Here is a 12,801-nt window from a genome sequence, read left to right on the forward strand (position 1 = left end):
CTTTTAATTCACTAAAAGTTGAATAGTAACTAATGTTAATTTTTTCAGTAATTTTTCAAAATCTTCTATATAAAATTCCTTACCATTATCTGGTTGTAAATTTCTTGGTTTCCTTGACTCAAATATTTTGCAAAAGAACCAGAATATTATCACCTGTTTTATCTTTAACTGCGATTGCACATTCAAATTTTGAAAAAATATCTATAACAGATAATAAGAATTTATACCCTTATTTATCTTAGCAATTTCTTTCGACTTTCCAGAGGAAATTACATTTTGTCTATTCTAATTCTTTCTAATTGGTTTACGTAGTGCATTAATAATTTGTTCACGAATATTTAATCTTTCACCTACAAAATTATTTTAATGAATTTAATTTTTTTTAGTTTTTCAAATTAAACAAATTACCACAATTCATCGTTTCCGATTTTAGTTGTTAATCTATGAGGAAGAAGTAATCCAGTAAAGTCTTTGCACTTTAAACAGTAAATCTGGTTATTGTGCCTCATTTATCTAAAACAAAATACAGTTAAATTATTTCACAAAACACAATTATCTTTACATCAACTGGAGCAGTTTTAACAGAATCCATAAATGTAACATTTAGAAGTTTTGATTTGCTAACTAATTTGATCGATCGAATATTAGGAGTTATATTATAAAGTCTGTCTTCAACACTCACTGAAATATCAAAATCATTAAATGTTAAATCACTCTTTATGGTCTGATCAAAAACAAGAAAATTTTTAAGAATAAAATCATATTCGTTGAAATTGTGCAACTCTTGTTCACTTCCAGTCAGAAAAGAAAATGCAATTATCTGTTTATCATATTCTTTTTCTTTAAGATTACTCAAATCGTTTAAGCATGGAGTAATATCTGTTTTTAAGAAGTAATCTTAGAAACATCACCCATTTCCTTTTGCTGTAAACTAATTAGTTGAATTCGTTTTGCGAGCATAAATATTCAATTGTGTTAAACTATTTGTATATTTAGTTTTTGTAACAAGATTTCGTAATTTAACCTGTAAATAATTTCGGAAACTAGATTTTTTTGCATCAACTGGTACATTTACATTCGAAACTGTTTTGCCTTAAAAACAGTATAATTTCCAGTTGGTTCAAAATTAATTCTTTCTGAACTTGTCTAAAAAACCATTTATCTGTGTGTATAATGAAGATCGAAAATTTTTGAATTTTGATTAAAAATCTGTAGGTGCTAATGATTGAAAACATTTTACTTTTTCCAAATTGTCAATGCATTGATTCCCAAAAATGTTCATTTACGAAATTCCACAAACTACATCATCAAGGTTTTGAATTCTCTCGATATTTTAGTATAAATGAGTCTTTCCTAAATAGTTAACTAATTGTTTTGGGATATTTACTCCATATGTATCAGAAACAAATTTTATAACTTTATTTTTAAATAACATATCGAATGAGTTCTAATATGATCAAAGTATCTAAATTTACTATTCCACATTCTAAATTTTTGGGTTCATTATGTAATTATGTACTTTCGACTTTCCTGAACATTTTGGTATATAAAAAATTAATATCAGACAATTGTGGGACCTTCAAATAATATTTTCAATGTTGACGTGTAACTCAAATTTCGCAGCTATGCATATACTGACACCGTTGAGCATTCATATCTTAGGAACTAAATAGTCTAGAAGGCTGTGAATTGCTTTGTTTTGTGCCTACTGCTATGTCTCAGAAGTTGGCATTACGAATAAACAAATCAATCCTTTGTTTCTGATATTAGTTTCCGTTGAAAATAGTGTGATTATCGGCTACTTAAGTAGTAAGCTAACATCTATTGCTTTTTATACGTAAATAAAATGACTAAGCGTAAAAGTAACTTCAAGAAACGCAAATTTGCGGATAATAGATATATGAGACCTGCTTTTCCATCTGAAGTACTTGAAAACATGAGTGCTAGCAGTGAAGGAAACAACTATAATGTTTCTGATGTGACCATGTCCCCTAGTGCAATACAAAACAGTAAGCCATTGATGTTCCTTTCCAAATCTTGAGTGTGTATGACGTGTCACGAAAGGGATGGGAACACGTCTGCATAACCTAAAAACCAAGCTGGGTAACACAAAACTGTCTGATGGCAAGACAATAAAATGTGCTGGAAGACTAACGGAAAAAGTAATTGATGAATCTCAAGAATATTATGGGAAGGCCATTATAGATAACTGTGACAATTTAGAGAAGATGAAAAGAGCTGTGTGGAGCACTTTCTGTCATTGAATATCAACTGATGAAAAGCCATGTTATGCTTTGTATCCACCTAGACCAAACACTTGGTGTAAATATAGGCAAGCTGAATTTTCTGGCACCCTGCATGAATTTACACATAATCATTCTCTTCCTTTGGCAGTAATGGATGCAATCAAACCTATTTACAGAGATTTGGAAAATCTTGAGCAACTGAAGCAGTGTTTACATGCGAAGACCCAGAATGTGAATCAGTCCTTCAATACTGTTGTGTGGTGCTGTCTACCTAAAAATGTGTTTGTTGGCCTTATGACTCTAAAGTTAGCAGTGTCTGGTACTGTAATAAGTTTTAATGGTGGGAACTATGAAAGACTTAAGGTTCTGGAGAAGTTATGAGTAAGATTTGGACAGGACACAGCTAAAGGTCTGCGAGAACTCAATGAGCTTCGTGTACGTGAAGCAGAGTTCACTGCTCACCACTGGGCTGTTGTGACACTGAAGAAGACACAGACTATGGGCCAGGGCAATTCTAGTGCAAAAAAGGTGCAGAAATGTAAGTCTGTATAAGAATTTGTAATAAAAAATTTTAAACCTCAATATCTCTGAACTAAATTTTTTTTACAATAAATGACCCATTTTCTAAAAAAAAGTACTGATGGTAGAGACACAAAATATTCACAGCATGCCAAGTGTGAGATTCAAGACATATAGAACTAGAATAATTTAAATATCCTGATTTGTTTTGTTTTTATGTTAATTTATTTACAAAATTCTGTCAAAAAATTGATTGTTTGAAAAAAAAGATACGTCCCACAGTACAATTTTAGTTATAATTCTAGTTCAGTGTATCCTGAAAGGTGTATTCAGTAATTATGGATAATTTTTAGTTGGTGTCTTAAAAAGTTTCCAAGATGGCCGGTCACAAAATTCGATAATTCAAAATTGGCAGCATAGGATATACATTGCCCCCTTAATGAAACTGGATGTCCAATTTGGTACTGCCATTTGAAATGAATTGTAGAATGTTTTGATGGCATGTGATGGGATGGGATGTGACAACCAGCGTGAAATGGTCTATATTCGACTACTATTGGGGAGGTGACTTATTGTACAGTGAAGGAGAAGCAGGAATATTAGACTAAGCATGAAACTGTCTACTTCTAATACTTGAGTGAAGAGAAATAGCGATTGGGCTGACTAAATCAGAAACTGGAAAAGCTGTTTTTCATATTTAACTGGGTTAGCAATTCTGATTCAGGACATTTGAACACAACAGCCAAAAACTGTTTCCAAAATTGGGTTTTCGTCATTTGGAAGATGTGTTGTATGCAAATGTAGTGTGTAGGCTACACATAGCAAGCGAGAGACCTGTCAAGGATATCGTCAATACTGTACACAAATGGCAAAATTTTCCAGGCAGTGTAATATATTTCCAATTCTTTGATGTTCTCAATATTACTGGGTATCCCCTCAATCTCACTTCTATATGGTCAATATTACTACGCATCCAGAAGATATTGTCAGTGTTACTGACTGTCTAGGACAGGCTGTTTCAACCGAGCTCCAGGGAGCCGGAGCACTCCAGAGCGCTCACTGCGGCAGCTCAGAGCCCGCGTGGAGGGGGAAACCGAACTCACTGCCCCTGGCCGCATGCAGCCGCAACTGAAGGAATAATCCGTGTTCAATGACAGCTATGACTAGCCGCGGGAGCCCTGGAGGATACCTTTCTATTCATTGAGAGGGATGGTCGTCTGCAGTGTCTTGTATGTCACAAAGTATTTAATTCTGCGAAGAGGTACAATATACAAACACATTATACACGTCTTCACGCAGCGCACTACGATCAGGTAGAAGGCGTTGCACTCAGAGAACTGGTGGCCAGGCTTAAGAACGAAATACCAGGAGACGTTAAGTTTAAAAATGGTTTCGTAATACGGAGGGTATCAAAACATGCAACATAGTTCGTGATCTGTAATGCGTTTATAATTTTCGGGTGAATGAGAGCGGCGAAAACACTACTGAGTCTGCAATTCGAGCAAGCTACAGGGTGGCACACATCATTGCGACGAGTGGCAAGCCGTTTTCGGTGGGACCACTCGTAAAATCGTGCACGGTAGCCGTTGCAGAATGTTTGTTTCCAAGGGATGTGCAGGCAATTGAAGGGGTTTGCCTGTCGAAGCAAACAATGTCTCGTCTAATCCTGGACATGGCAGCGGATTTAGAGACACAGCGCAGGAAAAAGGCGGAGAGCTTTGTTGCATTTTCCCTAGTGTTTGACGAAAGCACCGACATATCGGACTGTGCTCAGCTTGCAGTTTTTGCGCGTGGTGTCGACATGGAGCTGCAAGTAACTGAAGAACTCTTGGATGTGGTACCGCTCGATTACACCGCAACAGGACGTGACATTGCCGGCCGCGGTGGCCGAGCGGTTCTAGGCGCGTCAGGCCGGAATCGCGCGACTGCTACGGTCGCAGGTTCGAATCCTGCCTCAGGCATGGATGTGTGTGATGTCCTTAGGTTAGTTAGGTTTAAGTAGTTCTAAGTTCTAGGGGACTGATGACCTAAGATGTTAAGTCCAATAGTGCTCAGAGCCAGGACGTGACATTTTTGAAGCTGTTTGTGAATCAGTGGACAATATGAATTTGCCGTGGGATAAGCTCCATTCTGTAGCGACAGACGGTTCACCACAAATTATCTGGTGTCACCAAGGTTATGCTTCTCGTTTGATAAATAAACTCAGGGACGAATTCGGGAATGACATTTTGACTCTTCATTGTTTTATTCACCAAGAGGCACTGTGCGCTGAAACAGTAGAGCTAGGTGGCGTAATGAAAGATGTCGTGAAGTGTGTGAATTTTTTGCAGCGTCACAGTATGAATCATCGCCAATTCAAAGGATTCCTGAAAGATATGGAAGTGGAGTAAGGGGATATACCCTACCACAGTACAGTTCGTTGGCTGAGTCGGGGAAAAGTTCTTGATGTTTTCTTTGCCATTCGTGAGGAAATAACCCTTTCTCTCGAAATGAAAGGGGAAGAAATGCGTTGTCTGAAAGATATAAAATGGATATCAGAGCTGGCGTTCCTAGCTGACATAACTATGCATCTGAATAATTTAAATCTGTCATTGTAGGGCAAAGGGCAGCTAATCGTTGACATGCACGACCAGATCAAAGCGTTCATGCAAAAGTTACGTTTATTTGAGAGGGAAATGACTAATGGACATTTAACGCTCTTCAATCGTCTTGCTTCTTTAAACCTACATGAAGGTACTACTTTCGGCGATTACCAAGCAAATTTAAAGCAGCTTATCACGTCGTTTGAAACACGATTCCGAGACCTCAGTAGTTTGGAAATGGAACTTAAAGTGTTCAGCACTGCTTTTTCAGTTTCCCCCGATGACTTGTCACCATCACTTCAATTGGAGATTATTGATTAGCAAAATTCAACTTTGTTGAAAGACAGGTGCTACAACACGTTGGATTTGTCACGATGGTATCGTTCATTACAGCAAAAACATTTCCCAAGCTTCACAACAATGCTGATCAGATCATGGGCATGTTTGGATCTACGTATTGTTGTGAGCAGCTTTTCTCAGCAATGAAAAGAGTAAAAAGTAAGGAACGATCGTTTCTTCAGGATGCAACAATGAAAGCCATCCTCCGCATTAACGCTGTGAACACTTTGACGCCTGATATTTTCGATCTTGTAATGAAAAGAAAAGTCAAGCTACAGAGGCCCAATAAATTTAGTATGCAATTTCTTGTAAAACAGTTATTTCTTATTTATTTCCTGAACATCGTATTTCCTGGTGTAGCATGCCACCACGTCTTAGCAGCTAAGAGTATGAGGTTGTCGATCTTGTAAGACGCAGCTGGCACATCAAAACGCTTGCCCTGCCGCCTGCCTCAGCCAGCCATGGCACATGCCGGCGTGCCGGCCCACTTGAATGGTCACAGCGAGCGACACGGCTCCCTGGAGCAGGGGGCGCTCCGCGGCTCTCAACGGAGCCGACGAGCTGGAACAGCCTGGTCTAGGAGCTACTTAACATAGGACGCTACTAAAAGTAATTGATTGCCGCCTCAAGCTTTCCGAGATCTACCGACTGAGATTGATTCACTCAGTTCGACTATTTGTCCAGCCAGGTTAGAGCCATTTTTGCTGCTAGAGGTAGCAATTCTCTATGATAAATTCCACACCCAGAATACACCCAAATCACCCACAAATTTAATCACATATTCTTCCTGCCATACTGCATATGCACAATAAATAAAATTTCGTTATCTATTGTATTTCCTTGTGTTGCGATTTTAATAGGCAAACAGCCACAGAAGGCACTATTTTTAATGAAGAAATACGGTCAGTGCTGTTTGAGGAGAGTCCTTATAATAAAATAACAATATCAATGTAACAACACTACCTTCCTCAACGATACCAACGACGCTTTTTTTATTTATTTATCTATCCATCAAAAAAATCTTTCCAAATTGTGGGTCCCTGAACAACAACAAACAGAGCTGTAAACAAAACAGTGCAAATACAGTATTATTTCAGTAGATACATGAATTTTAACACTATCCACAAAAGATCTTCCTCTACTTGCAGTAGCTGTGCTGTCTTGTTTCGAGTCTCTTGTATTTCAAATGTTCTAAAAATTCTGCTACTGAGTAGCTAATAAGAATGTCCTTAGGGTTTTACGAAAGAGTGTGAATAATGACATGATTTTTACCTTATGTGGAAGACTGTTGTAAATTTCTATGCTACTGACCATTGTGGAAGTTTTGTAGGATATGTCCATAATGCCTCGATATGAAGCTTTTCCTTTTGTGTTGTATCATGCTCATGGATATTAAAATTTTCATTTATGTCATTTAAATTCTTTCTAACATAGTTACAAATTTCTACTATGTACATACAGGGTAGTTGGAGGATTGACGACTTTTGAAACAGGATTTGTTAGAATTTTATTGTCAAGCATGTTGCATTGCTCTTACAGTACTTCTCTGGGGTAGAAAAATAAGTGAACTAGGTTGCGTATTTCCCCAGAATATAATTCTGTGCTGTAGGACGCTATGGAACTGAACAAAGTAGGCAATTCGGACAATCCTAAAAGCTGCTTTAACAGAGAGTAATCGTAGACTATAACATATCTTATCTAGTATTTAATTCGGTTTGTTTATATGTGTGTGCCCTTTTAAGTTATTTTGATGCTTTATGACTAAAAAATTTGTTTCAAGAGGAGATGAAATTTTGTTGGAGTTTATTCTCACACTGGTGTAGCATGCATCATATTGTAAAGGAAAATTTAGGAATGTTGTTTTCTTGTGTTTATCAGTAGTTTATTCCCCTTAACCGTGCTGTAGATTTATTTAGCTCTTGTAGCTTACTTGAGGTGTTTCCTGAAATAAGAATCCTTGTGTCATTTGCAAAAAAAGTATTTGCTTGTGACTCAATGTTTAGGTCTAAATCTTTTATATATAGTAGAAGCAAGATTGGCCCAAGAAGGATCCCTGGTGTACTTCTTTTCTTAGAATTTCTGCATCTGCGAAACATATCCTGGTGTTTTCCTTTTGTTCTTGTTTTATTTGTATTTTCTTTCCTGTTTGTCAAGCAGGATTCGAATCATTTTAGTGCAGTGCTTCTAATGCCATACTCTTGGAGCTTGTTCAACAACATGTTGTGGTCCAGTATGTCAAAAGCTTTACTTAAGTCTAAAAATGCCAGTGGCACTTTGTTTTTTGTCCACTGTTTGCAGAGCATTGTGCATAAAATCGTAGATGGCACTAGCTGTTGATTTATTTTTCCTAAATCCATTCTGATTATCAGAGAGAATTTTGTTTTTTTTCTAGAAATTTCATTTACCTATTATATGTTACCTTTTCTATGATTTTACAAGAGCCTGATAATAAGGCAATTGGTGTATAGATTTATTTTTTGATTTGTTTCCTTTGTTATGAATAAGGACCACTTTAGCAATTTTTCAACAGTGTGGAAATGTGGCTGCCAGAAAAGATGAACTGACTATATCATCAAGAGGCAGTGAAATGTTTGTAATGCATTACTGGCATCGAGTCGACAATGACCAAACACAGCTTCAGTAAGTACACTGTTGTCTCCCCAAGAAAATTGTGTAGTAAGGATAAACAACAAGTGCAGGTAGGACAGGGTGAAGTTATAAAGATGCCCTGAAGTATAATGTACAGGAATGCTTGATCAGTTTAGAAACATATTAGGTTCCAGAAACTAGTCAACACATCTCCTTTAAGGAAAGGTTTAAGTCTACATAATTGCTTCTGATGGCCCAGAGAAGACCCCACGCTCATTAGCAAGTGCTGGCCTGTGAGCTCACTGGTGACAGCCTATAATGATAGAGCAGTTCCCACTTTGCTGTCGTATAGAAATATGAAGATGTGTGTAAGGAGTTGGAATCATAGGGGAGGAGCAATCATTAAGGTAATTGTATTAAGATTATTTTGTGGTCTTTTTCTTAGTAAGTATTGCGCTCATCTTTCATGGAATCAAAAAATAATGACGGTACTTTGTCCGAGTCACCAGTGAAACAATTTGCGCTTACGGTAGCAGAGCCATAAATAAATGAAATACTAATTTATGAATATTAGCAACTAATGCAGACAGGAATCTCTGTGCCAATAGATAACTGGTAACATCATACATCACAGTGGTAGCAAGTTCATTGGGTTCCATAGTGGAAAACATTTTAGACAGAAAAGTCAAAGATCTTCGGTTACTGGGCCACAGATAGCTTTTGAACTGTTCGTCGCGTGTTGTTGACTTAAGGTTGACGGAGATAAAAACAAACAACTTGGGTCACGCATAACAATATAATACTCCCAACAAATGTAATACATATTCTAGCGCTTTCCGCGGACAGAATCACATGAGTCATTTTTAAAGTATGTTCACATACGGTGGTGCGTGTGAAAATAAAAGTTTCTGAATTCCTATAACCGATTTGGTAACATCTGTAGGTTTTTCGCAAAGGTATGGTATGACACGAAATGTTGCCGTGTTGAATAACACATCTACAGAACATATTTAGTATCTATGAGAATATGTCCAATGCCAGTTTTTGCGCTTTCATGTTAATCCTTGTTTCAGATGGATGAGCCCATGTTATCGGATTTGGATAAAGCTCTGCATGAGCTGGGAATGCTAAGCACTGTTACAGATAGTAGCAAAGAATATGCTAAGGAAAAGGCTCAGCGTCGTGATTCGACGAATCGACAAGCACTGAACGTTCTGCATATGAACACCCGATACGTGACAGGTGTGATAATTGGTTCACGCAAAGGACCTAGTTTTCGGTACAAACCGTACCCAGCACCAAGTTTTGGACGTGAGGAAAGAGTTCGCACACGAAGTGAAAATTCTGATAGTGACCTCGATCTTCTGCGTAGTACAACACCAATTATTAGTAGTACTGCGACGATTAGCAGTAATTTATTTAAATCTCGCTCCTTGGAAAGTTTGAAAGTTGCAGGGTCTGATGAAGATATTGCTACTTCTGTACGAGATTTAGAATCAGTGTCAAATAAAATTCAGTACTTGCAAGTAACTGAATAAGTGCTTAGTTTTGTGTTCTAGCCTGATGAAAATCAGGTAATAGCAGTTTGTATTGTGCACGTTGTCAGACAACGTTAATAATTGTTTAAGTCATGGTGTGTGAAATGTTTGGCTGTTCAGTGTCTGTACTAAGCTCTACGGTATTGTCTGAACAGTTTGTTTCACCATATTGTGATAGCATTAGCCCATAAGTGCACATATGAACTGAGTATTTATTAATGTGTCTAAATTATTGTAAACTAATATGCCTTATATTGCAGCTATATATCACGTATTTTATGTGGCAAGAAAAAGTATAAACGTTTATATGTATTAACAAAATTGGTGAGAAGCTCATTTATAAAGAAAATACTTTCTACCAAAGAATGTAATGTGATTACATTATATAAAATATTGGATAAATGTTATCCTAGTTTCATGTATGATGGTCTCAACAAAGTATTCCTATTCCTCTGACTGTAATGTGCCCCTATTTGTTTGTGATCTAAGATGAGATCATTATAGTGTCATTCTCATGTTAAAATAGTTTGACCATTAACAGAATCAGAAATATAAATTACTGTAGGCATGTTCTTCCCTTTCTTTACAAATAAAATACATGAATTACTGAAACATAGAATGTCTTTCAGATAGGATTCTTGGCAAAAGTTAAGTATTGGACTCCCCCCACCCTCGAAATCTTGGTTGTATTGACAGACTAATTTGTAGCACAGCCCGAAGTCTAGCGTAGATTGGAAGGTTAAACTTTGATTGAGAGTTGGTGAAGTCAACAAATGAGAAAACAGAGAATCTGCTAGTGGTAGCAAATTGACTGGTAGCGAAACCTAATGTTTACATTTGCATCATGTTGGAAGGAGGAGGGGTGTCCAGTATGTAACTTTGACCATATTCTTTTAAATGTACATGTTATATGATGTCAGTTGTTATTTAATTGTTTGAAAAATTGTGTTTGTTAATAGTAATGGGAATTTCTTTACATTTCCAGGCTGGCAAGATAATTCAGACATGGACTATATCATTGTAACTGTTCATAAAAGTAGTGTTTTAGAAAAACTGATGATTTCAGATCAGGTAGATGCTCAAGGAACATATAAGAAAATTTACATCAAGCCCTTTTGAAAATGGGTTTATTTCCCCCCCACCCCCCCCCCACCCCCGAAAAAGTAATGTGTACATCTCAGTTGATTAAAATTTCATGTTTAAGAAGTATTCGGACTGGTATTGTTATAGTGAATGGTGGTACACTTCTACACTTGATACAAAATATGAAGTATTTGTAATACATTGACTGCCACAAGGCTGCTGGCGGGTACAGTAGAGGTGTGTACTTACTAGTGGTCACATGCTGCACTGTATTTAGTACAGTGCATCTTTCTGTGGTGTGTAAAGTTACAAAAACAAAACCAAAAGTATTGAGCAAAATATAGTCCCTGTTTTCTGTCCACCAGTCTCATCTCAATCAGAAAATAAAAGTTAATGTACAATATACTGTGCTAAACAGAGTGGAGCATGTGGCCACTTGTGGGGACTACTGTCAAGTGTGAATCTGTTGTGTCTGCTGGTGGTCTCGCAGCAGTCCTTATGTTAAGTAAAAGTAAACACTCAGTCTGATTATGCAGTGGAAGATCTTTCAGAGTATAATCTGCGGCAGAGCAGAATATGCATTGTTTTGCCTGATTTTACTACACTTGATTTCATCAATTTTATGACAAGCTGGAAAGTATTGCAGCATCAGGGTCTGTGTGGGAAAATCGCATAGTTACAAGAAAGTGTAAAATATGAGAAACATATTGCTTGGATATTGTCATGCAGATCTTGAAACTAGTATTGTGCACTTCATATTATGATTAGAAAAAAAAAAAAGGCATTGGTGGTACAATTATCAGCACTGCTTAAGAGCTCTGTATCAAATGGGTACATGTTACATGTGGATAAGGAAGTAACTGATGTAGATCTCAAGTGTTGTGTCAAAAGCAATGTACATGTGAACATATAAATATCCCAAGTACTTCAGAAAGCTCCAACATACTCCACTAATAAGTATGTTATGTTCCAGAATCCATTTTGGGAAGTTGTCAAATCCAGTTTGATGATACAGGTTTCCATAAAGTACGAGGAGACACTATTTTAAAAGTAAGGAATTGGCAAAAATAACATATTATTTTAGAGACTCTTCAGTTCATTGAGAATATCTTTGAGGCATTTTTCATGCAGGATGAAAAAAAAAAAAGAAAAAAAAATTAATCTGTTGTATGTCAACTTAGTATCTGTGACCTGTTGTAAGAGGCTTAATTGTCAGAGATTGAAGTGTTAGCTTTGCTGATTGTATTTCCTACAACATTTTAATTCTGTTACATACACCCACGTTACAAATTTGCAGTCATTTGTAGCCTCTTTATTGCACACAAGGAGAAAATGAGCATCTTACTAGCTTTCATGGACTAGCAAGAGACATTCCGCTTTGAGTACGAAATGTTAAGTCCAGTCACAGTTGACTTCTTTCTGTCAAGGATGCTCACTTCGGTGTTTCATTGTGGCAGATGGTGTGGGCATGTTGCAAATATCAGTAGAAATACACAGAGACAAATATTCAGTCAAAAATTAACCTGCTGCCAGAGTCGGTATGGTTTAGGACAGATTAGAAAGAGAATTGCAGAATTTTTTCCTCGTTTAGAATGTAGTTGTGCTTATCTTTCTATCATGTTTTTGATAGATGCATACTGTCTCCATAGCAGTTTCCTCACAATCTGTTTCTGCAGCTTTTACACACAGTACAGGAATTGGGTATGTTACAGTATATAGTATTTGAACAAATTCTGAATACCTGTATATCACTGACAGATTTTACCTAGAAGTTATCATGGGGACACCACACTCTTTGAAGCAAGTATATTTTGAAGTGGTTTATGATTAAATTGAAATTATTATTCCAAAGAAATCATTTCTTACTTGTGTCAAGAAGTTGTATCACGTTTACAGACTACAGTC

The 12,801-nt window shown here is 36.8% G+C and overlaps 1 protein-coding gene across 1 annotated transcript; it reads left to right on the forward strand.

The window, feature by feature from the left end:
* The first annotated feature begins 8,973 nt into the window (after positions 1–8,973).
* LOC126234536 (uncharacterized) lies at positions 8,974–10,661 on the forward strand. The gene is made up of 2 exons (XM_049943233.1): positions 8,974–9,231; positions 9,349–10,661. The coding sequence occupies exon 2, from the start codon at positions 9,349–9,351 to the stop codon at positions 9,811–9,813; it is 465 nt and encodes a 154-aa protein (XP_049799190.1). The 5' UTR covers positions 8,974–9,231; the 3' UTR covers positions 9,814–10,661.
* The last annotated feature ends 2,140 nt before the right edge of the window (positions 10,662–12,801 follow it).

This window comes from Schistocerca nitens, chromosome 2, assembly GCF_023898315.1.
Source record: "Schistocerca nitens isolate TAMUIC-IGC-003100 chromosome 2, iqSchNite1.1, whole genome shotgun sequence".
Taxonomy (NCBI): domain Eukaryota; kingdom Metazoa; phylum Arthropoda; class Insecta; order Orthoptera; family Acrididae; genus Schistocerca; species Schistocerca nitens.

What these genes read in the sequence shown, in the direction of transcription:
- LOC126234536 (XM_049943233.1), top strand. Translation starts at nt 9,349, where the DNA reads ATGGATGAGCCCATGTTATCGGATTTGGATAAAGCTCTGCATGAGCTG.